This window comes from Hyperolius riggenbachi, chromosome 4 (genome assembly GCF_040937935.1).
Source record: "Hyperolius riggenbachi isolate aHypRig1 chromosome 4, aHypRig1.pri, whole genome shotgun sequence".
Lineage (NCBI taxonomy): Eukaryota > Metazoa > Chordata > Amphibia > Anura > Hyperoliidae > Hyperolius > Hyperolius riggenbachi.
Genome location: NC_090649.1, coordinates 291,048,008 through 291,063,826, shown reverse-complemented (window position 1 = coordinate 291,063,826; position 15,819 = coordinate 291,048,008). Strand labels below are relative to the sequence as shown.

General features: G+C 38.9%; 1 protein-coding gene across 50 annotated transcripts in view; it reads left to right on the top strand.

Annotated features, from left to right (window-relative positions):
* Positions 1-15,819, top strand: part of LOC137503854 (titin homolog) — a 1,065,379-nt gene that overhangs the window by 741,154 nt on the left and 308,406 nt on the right. For 49 of the 50 annotated variants that reach the window (XM_068231415.1, XM_068231409.1, XM_068231432.1 and 46 more), the window contains 8 exons: positions 133-180; positions 362-406; positions 964-1,011; positions 4,730-4,774; positions 8,143-8,190; positions 8,947-8,994; positions 10,170-10,217; positions 15,069-15,116. In XM_068231415.1, coding sequence (XP_068087516.1) covers positions 133-180; positions 362-406; positions 964-1,011; positions 4,730-4,774; positions 8,143-8,190; positions 8,947-8,994; positions 10,170-10,217; positions 15,069-15,116 — 378 coding nt within the window. The remainder of the gene's footprint in view (positions 1-132; positions 181-361; positions 407-963; positions 1,012-4,729; positions 4,775-8,142; positions 8,191-8,946; positions 8,995-10,169; positions 10,218-15,068; positions 15,117-15,819) is intronic. The other variant, XM_068231423.1, reaches the window with a different exon arrangement.

The window sequence follows — 15,819 nt, the reverse complement described above, 5'->3', positions numbered from 1 at the left end:
GATATCGAATCTAAAACGTTAACTTTTTTTTGTAATGAAATGTTTCTGATCTAACCAATGCCTGTGCATTACTTTATCTTTATTTAACATTATAGTGAAAACATGTTCCATCGTCTTAATCCTGTTTTGCAGAGAAAGCAGACAAGAAAGAAGAAAAAACTTCCACAGAACCCAAGAAAGGTAAATAAATATATAATGTGAGCAGCATAAGTAAACAGTTTTTATAGGGTTGGGAAACAAGGAGATAAGAGAAGAATATACTGGGTGTTACAAAACCTTTTGTAGTCTTGATTGAATTACTGATCTGAAGTCGTAGGAAAATCATAGAATGACTTTATCCTTTTATTTTTGTATTTTGCAGAAATTCCAGTGAAAAAACTGGAAGAGCCGAAAGAACAAAAGAAAGGTACCCACAGGAACTATGTTACTGTCAAAATATATATTTTATATTTGATTATCCAGTTGAATGAAATTAAAAATAAGAACAGCTATATTTTGCAAATGTAAAGTATTCAAAGTGCCCTGCAACACTTTAGTGGGCTTAAATTGATGACATCTAGCAAGTGCACAAACCTTTTTAGTATTAGTGTCCTTGACTCCTCATTCTGGGAGCATGCATCACCCCCCCCCCCCACACACACACACACACACACTCCTCTACTTCTTCAGATTACTGTTGTCCAGAAAGGTTCTTGTAAGCAGAGAAGAGCCAATGGGTATGCTATGGATGTTGGAGTCAGCACGTTTTTGCTCAGCCTTTACCTATCAACTTATGTAGATTTCAGGGTCCCTGCAGTGCTGTAATAAGTATATAGGTGGGCTTGCAGGTAGTGCTAGTTATTTACATATATTCTGTATATCTATATTACCACACCTTGTTTTGGACACATTATTTTAATACCAATTATTTTAAATAACAGTCAGTCCGTACAGTGTGCAAATTGTTTTAATCCTGCATTGCAGAAAAAACAGAGAAGAAAGAAGAAAAAGTTTCCACTGAGCCAAAGAAAGGTAAATACACTCCACATTTGTGGAGAATGTGTGAATTGCTTTTGATGAAAAACAACGAGGAGACATGGTAAATCAATCTGAATGTTAACCACTTGCCGACGGCCAACAGCTGATGGGCGGCAGCAAAGTGGACACCGAAAGGACAGCAATACGCCCATGGGCATTGCGTCCTTTCGGCATGGCCGGGGAGCGATCGCGTCGTGATGCGCGCTTCCCCCGGCAACTGGCTCTGCCCACCCGCGACGACAACCCGCCGGCCGTTCGGAAGCGCTGGCGGGTTGTTAACCCCACGATCGTCGCATACAAACTGTATAATACACTTTGTAATGTATAAAAAGTGTATTATACAGGCTGCCTTCTTCCCTGGTGGTCCCTGTGTCTGAGGGACCACTAGGGCAGGCTGCAGCCACCCTAGACTGCACCAAACACACTGATCCCCCCTGCCCACGCCTCAGACCCCCGTTTACACCTAATCACTCCCCTAATCACCCATCAATCACACATCCTGTCACTATCTGTCAATGCTATGTTTTTATTAGGTCCCTAACTGCACCCTGGGGGGCTCCTGATCACCCCCCCCACCCCTTAGATTCTCCCCAGACCCCCCCCCCCCCAGACCCTCCCCTGAGTACTATATGCATCTATCCCCTTGTAATAACCCACTGATCACCTGTCAATCACCTGTTAAACCCCCATTAATCACCCCCTGTCACTGCCACCCATCAATCAGTCCCTAACCTGCCCCTTACGGGCAATCTGATCACCCACCCACACCATCAGATCGCCCGCAGACCCGACATCAGATCACCTCCCAAGTGCATTGTTTACATCTGTTCTCTCCTCTAAACACCCACTAATTACCCATCAATCACCCAGCAATCACCCCCTATCACCACATGTCACTGTTACCCATCAGATTAGACCCTAATCTGCCCCTTGTGGGCACCCAATCACCCGCCCACATGCTCAGATTGCCCTCAGACCCCCCTTATCAATTCGCCAGTGCATTATTTACATCTGTTCTTCCCTGTAATAACCCACTGAATACTTGTCAATCACCCATCAATCACCCCCTGTCACCCCCTGTCACTGCCACCCATCAATCAGCCCCTAACCTGCCCTTTGCGGGCAATCTGATCGCCCACCCACACCATCAGATCGCCCACAGACGCAACGTCAGATCACCTCCCAAGTGCATTGTTTACATCTGTTCTCTCCTCTAAACACCCACCAATCACCCATCAGTCACCCCCTATCACCACCTGTCACTGTTACCCATCAGATTAGACCCTAATCTGCCCCTTGCGGGCACCCAATCAACCGCCCACACACTCAGATTGCCCTCAGACCCCCCCTTATCAATTCGCCAGTGCATTATTTACATCTGTTCTTCCCTGTAATAACCCACTGATCCCCTGTAAATCACCCATCAATCACCCCCTGTCACCCCCTGTCACTGCCACTCATCAATCAGCCCCTATCCGGCCCCTTGTGGGCAATCTGATCACCCACCCACACCATCAGATTGCCCACAGACCCGACGTCAGATCACCTCCCAAGTGCATTGTTTACATCTGTTCTCTCCTCTGCACCCACTAATTACCCATCAATCACCCCCTGTCACCACCTGTCACTGCTACCCAACAGATCAGACCCCTATCTGCCCCTAGGGCACCCAATCACCCACCCACACCCTCAGAACGCCCTCAGACCCCAGCCCTGATCACCTTGCCAGTGCATTGCTTGCATCTATTCCCCTCCCCTAATCACACCTTGAGACACCCATCAATCACCTCCTGTCACCACCTATCACCCCCTAGCACACCTACCCATCAGATCAGGTCCTAATTTGCTCTGTGTGGGCTCCTGATCACTCTGCCAAACCCTCAGATCCCCCTCAGACCCCCTTCTGATCACCTCCCCAGTGCATTGATTGCATCTATTCTCCCCTCTAATCACCACCTGTGACAAAAAATAAAACCTTCTATGAACTCACCATACACCTAACCAAATACCTTGGGGTGTCTTCTTTCTAAAATGGGGTCACTTGTGGGGTTCCTATACTGCCCTGGCATTTTAGGGGCCCTAAACCGTGAGTAGTCTAGAAACCAAATGCCTCAAAATGACCCGTGAATAGGACGTTGGGCCCCTTAGCGCACCTAGGCTGCAAAAAAAGTGTCACATATGTGGTATCGCCATACTCAGGAGAAGTAGTATAATGTGTTTTGGGGTGCATTTTTACACATACCCATGCTGGGTGGGAGAAATATCTCTGTAAATGACAATTTTTTGATGTTTTTACACACAATTGTCCATTTACAGCAATATTTCTCCCACCTAGCATGGGTATGTGTGAAAATACACCCCAAAACACATTATACTACTTCTCCTGAGTACGGCGATACCACATGTGTGGTACTTTTTTGTACCCTAACTGCGCTAAGGGGCCCAACATCCTATGAGTACCTTTAGAATTTCACAGGTCATTTTTAAGGCATTGGTTTCTAGACTACTCCTCACGGTTTAGGGCCCCTAAAATGCCAGGGCAGTATAGGAACCCCACAAGTGACCCCATTTTAGAATGTCACACACAATGTGACCCCAAAGTGTCACACATGTGGTATCGCTATACTCAGGAGAAGTAGTATAATGTGCTTTGGGGTGTATTTTTACATATACCCATGCTAGGTGGGAGAAATATCGCTGTAAATGGACAATTGTGTGTAAAAAAATAAAAAAATTGACATTTACAGAGATATTTCTCCCACCCAGCATGGGTATGTGTAAAAATACACCCCAAAACACATTATACTACTTCTGAGTTCGGCAATACTACGTGTGGCACTTTTTTGCAGCCTAACTGCGCTAAGGGGCCCAAAGTCCCATGAGCACCTTTAGGCTTTACAGGGGTGCTTACAATTTAGCACCCCCCCAAAATGCCAGGACAGTAAACACACCCCACAAATTACCCCATTTTGGAAAATAGACACTTCAAGGTATTCAGAGAGGGGCATGGTGAGTCCGTGGCAGATTTCATTTTTTTTTGTCACAAATTAGCAGAGATGGAAAAAAAAATTTTTTGTCTCAAAGTGTCATTTTCTGCTAACTTGTGACAGAAAATAAAATCTTCTATGAACTCACCATGCCTCTCAGTAAATACTTTGGGATGTCTTTCCAAAATGGGGTCATTTGGGGGGTATTTATACTATCCTGGAATTTTAGCACCTCATGAAACCTGACAGGTGCTCAGAAAAGTCGGAGATGCTTCAAAATGGGAAAATTCACTTTTTGCACCATAGTTTGTAAACGCTATTTTTACCCAAACCAATAAATATACACTGAATGTTGTTTTTTTTTTATCAAAGATATGTATCACAATAAATTTGGACAAAAATGTATACATAAATTTTACTTTATTTGACAAATTTTATCACAAAAAGTTAAAAAAAATCATTTTTTTGACAAAATTCATGTATTTTTTGATGAATATAATAAAAACTAAAAATAACTAAAAGGCTGTATTAGTGACAAGAAAAGGAGGGAAAATTCATTTAGATAGTAGGTTGTATGACTGAGCAATAAACCGTGAAAGCTGCAGTGGTCTGAATGGAAAAAGGCTCTGGTCCTTAAGGGGTAGAAAGACTGTGGTCCTCAAGTGGTTAAGGTGAAGGCACTGTAAAAAGTAATTTTTTCCTGTATTTTTCCTTGTATTTTCAAGAAATTCCAGTGAAGAAACTGGAAGATATCAAAGAACCAAAGAAAGGTACCATATTAATTATTTTTTTCATTATTTGATTTTAATATTGTTCTTTGGGTTCAGGTCAAACTTAGATTCAAACAAACTTTCTGACTATTTAGCAGGTTAGATAGAAGTGAATAGTGCAGGGCCCCGTTGCTGTGTATACTACAGGGAGTGCAGAATTATTAGGCGAATTAGTATTTTCACCAAATCATCCTCTTTATGCATGCTGTCTTACTCCAAGCTGTATAGGCTCGAAAGCCTACTACCAATTAAGCATATTAGGTGATGTGCATCTCTGTAATGAGAAGGGGTGTGGTCTAATGACATTAACATGAATTATTAGGCAACTTCCTTTCCTTTGACAAAATGGGTCAAAAGAAGGACTTGACAGGCTCAGAAAAGTCAAAATAGTGAGATATCTTGCAGAGGGATGCAGCACTCTAAAAATTGAAAAGCTTTTGAAGCGTGATCATCGAACAATCAAGCGTTTCATTCAAAATAGTCAACAGGGTCGCAAGAAGTGTGTGGAAAACCAAGGCGCAAAATAACTGCCCATGAACTGAGAAAAGTCAAGCGTGCAGCTGCCAAGATGCCACTTGCCACCAGTTTGGCCATATTTCAGAGCTGCAACATCACTGGAGTGCCCAAAAGCACAAGGTGTGCAATACTCAGAGACATGGCCAAGGTAAGAAAGGCTGAAATATGACCACCACTGAACAAGACACACAAGCTGAAACGTCAAGACTGGGCCAAGCAATATCTCAAAACTGATTTTTGTAAGGTTTTATGGACTGATGAAATGAGAGTGAGTCTTGATGGGCCAGATGGATGGATTGGTAAAGGGCAGAGAGCTCCAGTCCGATTCAGACGCCAGCAAGGTGGAGGTGGAGTACTGGTTTGGGCTGGTATCATCAAAGATGAGCTTGTGGGGCCTTTTCAGGTTGAGGATGGAGTCAAGCTCGACTCCCAGTCCTACTGCCAGTTTCTGGAAGACACCTTCTTCAAGCAGTGGTACAGGAAGAAGTCTGCATCCTTCAAGAAAAACATGATTTTCATGCAGGACAATGCTCCATTACATGCGTTCAAGTACTCCACGGCGTGGCTGGCAAGAAAGGGTATAAAAGAAGAAAAACTAATGACATGGTCACCTTGTTCACCAGATCTGAACCCCATTGAGAACATGTGGTCCATCATAAAATGTGAGATTTACAAGGAGGGAAAACAATACACCTCTCTGAACAGTGTCTGGGAGGCTGTGGTTGCTGCTGCACGCAATGCTGATGGTGAACAGAACAAAACACTGACAGAATCCATAGATGGCAGGCTTTTGAGTGTCCTTGCAAAGAAAGGTGGCTATATTGGTCACTGATTTGTTTTTGTTTTGTTTTTGAATGTCAGAAATGTATAATTGTGAATGTTGAGATGTTATATTGGTTTCACTGGTAAAAATAAATAATTGAAATGGGTATATATTTGTTTTTTGTTAAGTTGCCTAATATTTATGCACAGCAATAGTCACCTGCACACACAGATATCCCCCTAAAATAGCTAAAACTAAAAACAAACTAAAAACTACTTTCAAAAATATTTAGCTTTGAGTTTTTTGGGTTCATTGAGAACATGGTTGTTGTTCAGTAATAAAATTATTCCTCAAAAATACAACTTGCCTAATAATTCTGCACTCCCTGTAATAGAACCTTTCCACCTGGCACAGCTATAAGGAAACACACTTCTGTTTTGCAACTTTTTATTATTTAGAGGTGGACCTTCAATGGCTAAAAAGCCTATGGCTGACCCTCTTGATAAACACCTTATCTATTCTCAAAAATAATTAAACATTGAAAGAAGCCTTTAGAAAATAATTTTAATGAAAAGACAAAACAGAAATATTTTTTTTATTAATGTCCTAACCATAACCCAAGTCAATACAAGTGCCCCACTGTAACAATTCAATTTAATGCGGGTTCAAAAATTTAATCTGTGTGTCTCTTCCCAAAGTCTTCCTGGATTGGCCTTACACCAGTATGTCTGCTCTATCATTTAACCACAAAAAAATATGTTTGGTTTATGATGTTGCCAAAATCTCAGCTTCCATTATGAATGCTGGTAAACTATGGTTGTTAAATTTACTAAATGTAGCTTTTTCACATAAATTAGGGTCTACCCATTATAGCCTTCATCCTGGTGGAAAGGACCCCATTCGTGTTAAGAATTCCCTGTTAGGCAACACAGCTAACCAAATAAATTATGACATCCACTGTATAACCTTAAGTATAAGTGTGGGCCTTTACATGAAAACAATTCTTCTGATTGACTGCAGCTTAAATAGCAATTGCGTGGCCAATCAGAGGTTTGTTAGCCTCTGATGACCCACCTCTATGTAATATAATGCCTTGAAAGTGAATGTTTGATAGTGGTGGACATGTTTGGTAAGAAGGCCGTTGTAATCATTTTGATCACTCGCCATCTACCGGATTTCCCTTTCCTTAATTTTATCAAAGTTTAGTTTTGAGTTTTGATAAGGAATTAATAGAATGCACAGTTTGGCCAGGTCAGGAGAAACTGTTGTCATAATAAACTTGGTACTGTTTGGGCAACGTCATTTGATTATTCATTTGAATGAAATCTTGCTAAACCTTTTTCTAAATATCTGTGCAAAGAAGACAAATGCAAATGTTTTTTGTTCCGTTTTTGCTAAACATGGTTGAAATTTGTTAAGTTCTGTTAGATTGACACACATAAATTATGTAAAGTGTAGTTCAGCCTTTTTTTCAATCAAAACTGCTGAAATATATTGAAATTACAAAACGTTATAGGTCCTTATTCAATTCACCTTTTCTACTAAGTTTTCTCCTAAGTCTTACTTTAACACCTTATCAATAAAATGCCTTTTAGGCCACCAGCAAGCAATAAAATAATCAGAATTATTTTTATAGTACTTTTTCACCTACTTTTGTTTTAACTTTTTCAATTGCAGAGTGCCGTTAAATTGTTTTAAAGGGAATATGCAATAGTGTCTCCCAAGAGAAAACTGAGGAGAAAAAGTACATTGCGCATATGGGCCATAGTGTTAGTCTCACATCAAAGCAGTCTGAAAAAAAAATGCACCAACCTTTTCACAAGAATATAGGTGTATCATTTTCCATTGAAGGTCACTTATAGATGTGTGGGGTGGTAAAAAATAAGGCTGCAAATACCCCTCCCCCCCCCAAAAAAAAGTTAAAATAAGCACATTAGAGCGGTCTAAAATTAAATGATGGTGGAGTGTCCAGTCTGCATTGTTGAACCATTTGGAGGTTATTATAAGAGGTTTCAATACAATTGTGCTTTAAACCAAATACAAATAATGATAGTTTACACACTAAAACAGTTTATGCTTTGCCCTGTAGAGAAACCAGAAAAGAAGGTAGAAAAAGTAACCGAAGAAACCAAGAAAGGTAATTATATTCCATGTGTACCATGTTGAAATTACTTTTATGGGCTGGGAAGCAATAGGTGCCTCAACCGTTTCCTTTTCCTGAATTGCAAGCATCCAGAAATGATCCAATTTATGTTTTCAAATGTCTTTGCGAAGATTTCAGTCAAAAAACAGGAAGTGCCCAAAGAACAAAAGAAAGGTATCTTGTGTACTTCAGTATATTATATATTAAAGGACAACTGAAGCGAGAGGTATATGAAGGCTGACATATTTATTTCCTTTTGCACAATATCAGTTGCCTGGCAGTACTGCTGATCTATTTGGCTGCAGTAATGTCTGAACAATACCAGAAACATGCATGCAGCTAATTTTGTCAATTCTGACAATAATGTCAGAAACACCTGATCTGCTGCATGCTTGTTCAGGGTCTATGGATAAAAGTATTAGAGGCAGAGAATCAGCAGGATAGCCAGGAAATGGCTATTACTGAAAAACAAAATAAATATGGCCACCTCCATATGCCACTCATTACAATTGTCCTTCAAGTGTGGTCATTTGATGTGAATGTTTATTTAAATGAAAAAGTGATCTAAACTAATTTTAAACAATTTTCAAGATAAAGGAACCCTAGAATATCACACTTTTGCAGGAAAAAGGACAGGGTTTTTTTCAGCTGCAAAATATGTTTTCTAAACTAGTTAACCTAAGACATGCAGAGATTATTTGCACTATTAAAAATAGAAATGCTCAAAATAGTTTTAATTTAATATTACAGCGAAGCCAGAGAAAAAAGAAGAAAAAGTGACTAAAGAGGCAAAAAAAGGTAAACATTCTGAAACATATTTAACCACTTAAGTACCAGCGGTCTCTGCCCCGTTAAGGACCAGAGACCGCTGGTACAGGTACGGTAGAATCCCGTTGAAATACAGACGAATCGTCGCACATACCCATCGCAACCGCCGTCACTGCCGCACGTCGGGATCCTGGGACATCCACTCTGCTGTCTCTGTGACGGCAGAGTCATCTGAACCAGTCAGGAGCCACTTTCATTGGCTCCTGACCCTGTCTTTCAATGTAAGCTGAAGGGAGTGGCTTACATTGAAAGACAGGGCCAGGAGCCAATGACATTGACTCCTGATCGGATCAAAAGGCTCTGCCATGCCGTCATAGAGACAGGCAGAGACAGGCAGAGCCAGTGAAATGCAGTGACAGATGGCGGGGATTAAGCGTCGAGAGTGCGGGAGCACCGGAAATGGCGGATGCACGCATCGGCAGCTAATTGAAATCTACGCCCTGCCAGCCAGGAGCCCACCAAAACAGGGCGTAGATTTCAATTAGCTCGGTCCCTATATGGTTAAACTGCCAGTATATAAATTACTGCAAATTGATAAAAAAGTTGAATCCTTCATTTTATTGGTTTGGTGCTGATCCAATATTTAATAAACATCTGTTCTATCGTACATTTTCTTGGTACATGTAGAAAAGGTTATAATTAGCTTGTTCAACAGAGTTACAAGTTTCGCACAAAAAAAACTGTTGTTCTGCAATTTAACATCGTTTACTATTATGTGATTGTCCAGTTTAAATGAAATAAGAATTGTAACTTATCTTACTCTGACTAGGAACACGCATACCAACATACTATAGCATATGCTTCCTGGACAGAAGAAATGTTTTAGAACAGAGATGTGAAGGTTTATTACTGCAAAATGTTTATTTACTGACTGTTACAAAGCCAGTGAAAATAATACCTGGCCTCCCAGAATGCTCTGGGGAGAGTTCCACATATCTAAACAGCCTAAGCTGTGATATCACTGGGAGGGCAGGGATACATATTCATATATAGATGTAAAAAGTGTTTTGGATGCGAAAACCATGATAATTAATGTAAAAATGGGTATCCTGAAAATGTTATTACATTCTACTATATGCAACTAAAGTGCCCCTTTAAAATAATAATTCAAAGAAGTTGAACATGGTTTAAATTTAACATTGCAGAAAAGCCAGAGAAGAAAGAAGAAAAGGTACTCACAGAGCCCAAGAAAGGTAAATATCTGAACCTTTTATTGAAGCTATATGACAGTGTTTACCATAATTTAATTTCCAAATGTAATACATGAATTGCTGTAAAATCTTATCATTGTTTTGTATCGTGTGTGGCCACCTTAAGGATGATACAATTTAAAATGACTAATACCACAACAACAACAAAAAGTTAAATATTAAACATTGCAGAAGTGGTAGAAAAAAACTGAAAAAAGGTTTCCACAGAACTAAAGAAAGGTAAACACCTAATTAATTTATTTTTTAGTAAATCCCTTCCCTTTAGTAGAATGCAAGAAGATTGAACATACAGAAAATAACTGTATATGCTTCAATGTCTTCTATTAATCTAAATTGTATTTCTGCCGCAGTTGTGCAATACTGTGCCAGATTATTTTTCTGGGAGACCACTGTATCTCATTTGTCCTGCTCATCCTGCCTCCTATATCTGTTGCTGGTCACACATTACATTTCTGATCATATGACTGGTATAATAAAATAATTTCATCTATGGAAGCTTGAAGTAAAAACTGCAGTAACAACCAGTTAACCACTTCACCATTGAGGGGGTTGTACCCATTGAGCACCAGCACAAAATTAAATGAACTATATCTTGTTTTTTTTACCCACCAATTAGGCTTTCTTTGGGTGGTACATTATGGCAAGAATTATTTTATTCGAAATGTTTTTTAAAGGGAAAATAAGGGAAAAATTGGGAAACAAAACAGTATTTTTCAGTTTTCAGCCATTATAGTTTTTAAAAAATTCATTCTACCACAATTAAAATCCATGTAGTTTATTTGCCCATTTGTCATGGTTATTACACAATTTAAATTATGTTCCTATCACCATGTCTGGTGTCAATATTTTATTTGAAAATAAAGATGCATCTTTTCAGTTTTGCATGCATCACTATTTACAAACCCACAATTAAAAAAAACTTAACAGTAATATACCCTCTTGACATACATATTAAAAAAGTGTAATCCCTAATGTAACTATTTATGTGTTTTTTTGTCATTTTTCTTTTATTATACAAAAAATGTTTGGGGAACCTTGGGGAAAGTGTGGGAGGGAAGGAGTTAATTTTACATGTAATTCTGGGTCTGTGAAAAAAAATCAATGTCTGTAAATGCAATTTTACTATTTGGCCACAAGATGTCCTCAGTAAAATTTTTATGTGTCATGTAAGCATACTATTATGCTTACAGGAAGTGAAGGGTGGATGGGAAACTGTTTTTTTCAGAATGATCTCATAGATGATAGATCACCACCTTAGATCATCATATGATTCTCATAGAAGCCGCTGATCATTGCAATGGGGACTTAGATCAATGAATGGGAACTGCTTTCTCATTCATTGATCTCCGGGTGAGCGGGCGGTAATGTGAACGAGTTCGGGAATGTGGACAACAGCGGTGGTGGCGGGGATATGTATATCTACTCTCCAGGCATGGAAGTGAAGTTTGGAGGGGCTTAGATATACTGTCCCCAGGCATCAAAGTGGTTAATTACAATGCAACTATTGTATTGATCTGGACACTTGGTATTTCATTGTTTAAACAAAAATTATTTGAATTTGTTATTTGAGACAATTCCATTAAAATGCATCTATGTGTGGCTAGCATGCCATTTAACCAGGCTGCATACTAGTGTATTTTTATCTAAGGATTACTGAAACTGATGTATGAGCTCCCCCATGTACACACATGTGGGGTATCTTTTTTACTTATATGAAACAGTAAAGGATCTCCCTGTGTTTGTGTGGCACAAAGAGAGATTTGGGAGGTCTGCACTTAAGTATCATAAGAAAGTCAGCGCATATCTCTTAGGATTCCTGCAATACTCTATGGAGCTGTAAGTGCATATGCATTGCACTCCCATATTGTTCTACAGCCACCAGCAGGAAGACAGGCAACTTAAATTGTTTAAAAATAAATAAATATGGCAGCCTCCATATTCCGCTCAGTTCAGGTATCCTTTAACCTTACACAAATGTCCTTAAAATAAGGTACTCAATTGCCCTTTATGTGCATTTGCCTCAAATTAGTACAAATGAGTACATCTAAACCTGTATACTCACTTTCAAGGGTCTTCGGCTAGACAGGCATTTAGCCATAAGCGTTCAGAGCCAGTTTGGCTCTAAATAGGTCAGTGAGGGATGGGAAAGTGGTAAATAAGATAACACTATATTAGTGATGCATAATAAGGGGGAAACAATGGTAGTTTAGTAACAACTTTGCATTTTAATGTTTTACCCCTTAAGCTTATACAGTACATATAGTTATAAAATACATAGTTCAGGACAATCTAGGCTTTCTCTGGGTAATATTTTTTTTCCCTAAAAAAAATCTATTTTATAGGTATAACACAAGAAAACTGAATGGAAGTACAGTAAAAACACATTTTTTTCTAACTTCCTAATTTTCACATGCCAAGTGCCACTGCTATAAAACACCTCAAAATTTATTATTTGGCTTTTTTTCTGGTAAAAATGATGCCACATATGCCATATTCCATTTTTAGTTGGGTAAGTAGCAAACCATTGCTTGTGCTACCTTTGTAGCAAAAAGTGCATCTGCAGTGATTGGATCTTACCACTAGGGTAACGGGGCATCAATGCTGTACAGATGCATTTCTGGGCAATGGCAAAGCACTGCATCTGTACTGCACTGGGGCCCCACACTGATGCCTTAGCAGTTGCATCTGATAGGTGGTAGTCATAAAAGTAAATTAATAGGCTTCTTAATGCTCAGTACAGGTGACACAAGGTGCATAATCACTTACCAACATTACATTTCACAGCACATGACAATTTTACCGGTACTTGCATCACTGATGTAGCATGCATTACACATGCATTAGTGGGACCTTTGTTACCTAGATAACACCAACATTGCTAGTGTAATGTGCACTAATGTGCATTACATTAGCAATGGAGGCATTATACAGGCAAAGTTAATCACGGTAATTGTGCAATGCAAGCTACACCAGTAGTGTAAGTACTAGTAAAGTTGGATGTGGGAGTGAAGTGACATCATTAGCAAAATCATATGTTGTGCAGAGTAAGTTTCTGAAACTTAGTATAGTGATGTATACAGGAGCCAGACTTCAAACTGCTTCATCTTGTGTCTTGCAGTGTGTTACACATTTTATTCATCATGTTTCTTTTGTTACTATAATTACCAATTCTGTATCTTGTACCAGTTCTGTATTTTGTATATTAGTGTACACCATTGTCTGTATTATTTTGTACCCTATGTTTGTCTCTTACTTTGAACAGAACCATGGAATATATTGTCACTTTATAAATCAATAATAATATAATGAATAATATAATAAGGGCATGCACTAGCATTTCAGTTGTGTACTGTATCAGATATGAATTGAGCATATACTAAGCTATGCCACTTGTGAGTTCATATATTGGATGAGGTCAGATGAGGCAGTAAGTTGAGTAAAACTGGGAGTGCTGGGAAAATAGTCCCCACCCCGTTGTTAGCAATGGGGTGTAGAATAGATCCTAACATAAGTTTAATCATTTGTGTTTTTCAAGGTTGGTCAACTCCTTTTTGTTAACCATCTGCTTGGATAATATTTAACTGTCAACTATTATAGTTCCCCAACAGTTGCAGTGAAACACTTACTCTTTGTCCTCCCACATCCCTCTCCACAAGACAGGGCAGTTCACATCCATCTCCATAAGAGAAGTACAAGCTAGCCTATAGAATTAAAGATGAACTTTAACCAAGGGTTGAACTTCATCCCAATAGGAAACTGATACCCCTATGAGAAATCTTTACATTTTCTCAAAAAGATCATCAGGGGGGTCTGTGTGACTGATATTGGGGTAAACCTCCTCCCGCATTGTAATGTCATGACCATGGTCTGTTCTGTGAACCTTTTTGCATTGTGGAAAATAAAGGCTGTCTCCAACTGTCAAGCAACCAGTGTCTCACTCTGTGCATGCTGTATGTATATCTATAAAAAATAAACTTTTAGCCTATCACATTGCTAGTGGGTGTGGTTATAGATAATGACAGTTGGTGCTGTCTAGTTTTTTTCTTGTCTGCCAGTAGTAAAAATGATTACGTGCAGGATGATTGTGAGTCAAACAATATGAACAAATTACATGGTGAATGTCAATCATCCATTAGATCTCTCTTCTATTTTTTAACTTCATACTTTGCAATATATTGGTTTATCCCCTCTCCCGCACATACACACTACTATTTTTCAGTAAAGTTCCTCTTTAAGTTGCAGCCAGGTACTTTGGGCTTTTTACCTAAATGCCCTGTGATACTGGCAAATGTTTTCTGGTGTTCTGTAAAGTGGTAATCAACTTTATAGCCATGATTTAAATTATTAATGACGTTAAATTGTAACTAAACACCATATTTCTGGGAATCTTTCGACCTATTTAAATGGGTGCATTTACTATTGTAAATGATACTCGAGCAGCATGGTGGTGTAGTGGTTAGCGCTCTCACCTTGCAGCGTTGGGTGCCTGGTTCGAATCCCAGCCAGGTCAACATCTGTATGGAGTTTGTTTGTTCTCCCCGTGTCTGTGTGGGTTTTCTCCAGGCACTCCGGTTTCCTCCAACATTCCAAAAACATACAGTTAGGTTGATTGACTTCTCCCTAAAAAAATGGCCCTAGACTATGATACATACACTACATGATACATGCATAGTCCTATGACTATGGTAGGGACTAGATTATGAGCCCCTCAAAGGGACAATTAGTGACAAGACAATATACTCTGTACAGCACTATGTAATATGTTGGTGCTACATAAATACTAAAATAAATAAATGAATAAAATGCTTAAACTGTTTAAATTTATATTTGCAGAGAATATTAAGAAGAAAGAAGTAAAAGTACCAACAGAACAAAAGATAGGTAAGAACAACCTAATATATTCAGAGTGCTTGTTGTGAGGAGGATGTTAAGAAAAATTAAAGATGTGTGTATATATATATATATATATATATATATATATATAGAGAGAGAGAGAGAGAGAGAGAGAGAGAGAGAGAGAGAGAGTAAAAGCAAGTTGTTATGACCTTGCTCTTCGTTGACAAGCCTTACAACCATTCAATTAGGATTCTCATAGATGGAAAGTCTTGGGAGCTGGGAGCTGGCAGACTTACATTCAGACATTCAGATTATCATGGAAAGTCATAACGTATTATAGTGTTCCAGATACCAAAAATCATGCTGCAATGTAAGATGTTTGTTAATTGCCGTTTAACTACTTATGTGGATTGGTACAGTTTTTATTCAGTCAAATATGTGGTAAATACAGATGAAACTCGAAAAATTTGAATATCATGCAAAAGTCCATTTGTTTTAGTAATTCAGCTTAAAAGGTTTAACTAATATATGAAAGAGACTCATTACATGCAAAGTGAGACATTTCAAGCCTTTATTTGTTATAATATTGATATTTATGGCTTACAGCTTATGAGAACCCCAAAATCAAAGTCTCAGTCCATTATAATTTTGTGAAAATGTTCAATATTCTAGGCTCAAAGTGTCAGACTCAAATCAGCTAATTAATCCAAAACACCTGTAAAGGTTTCCTATTTCATATATTAGGTTC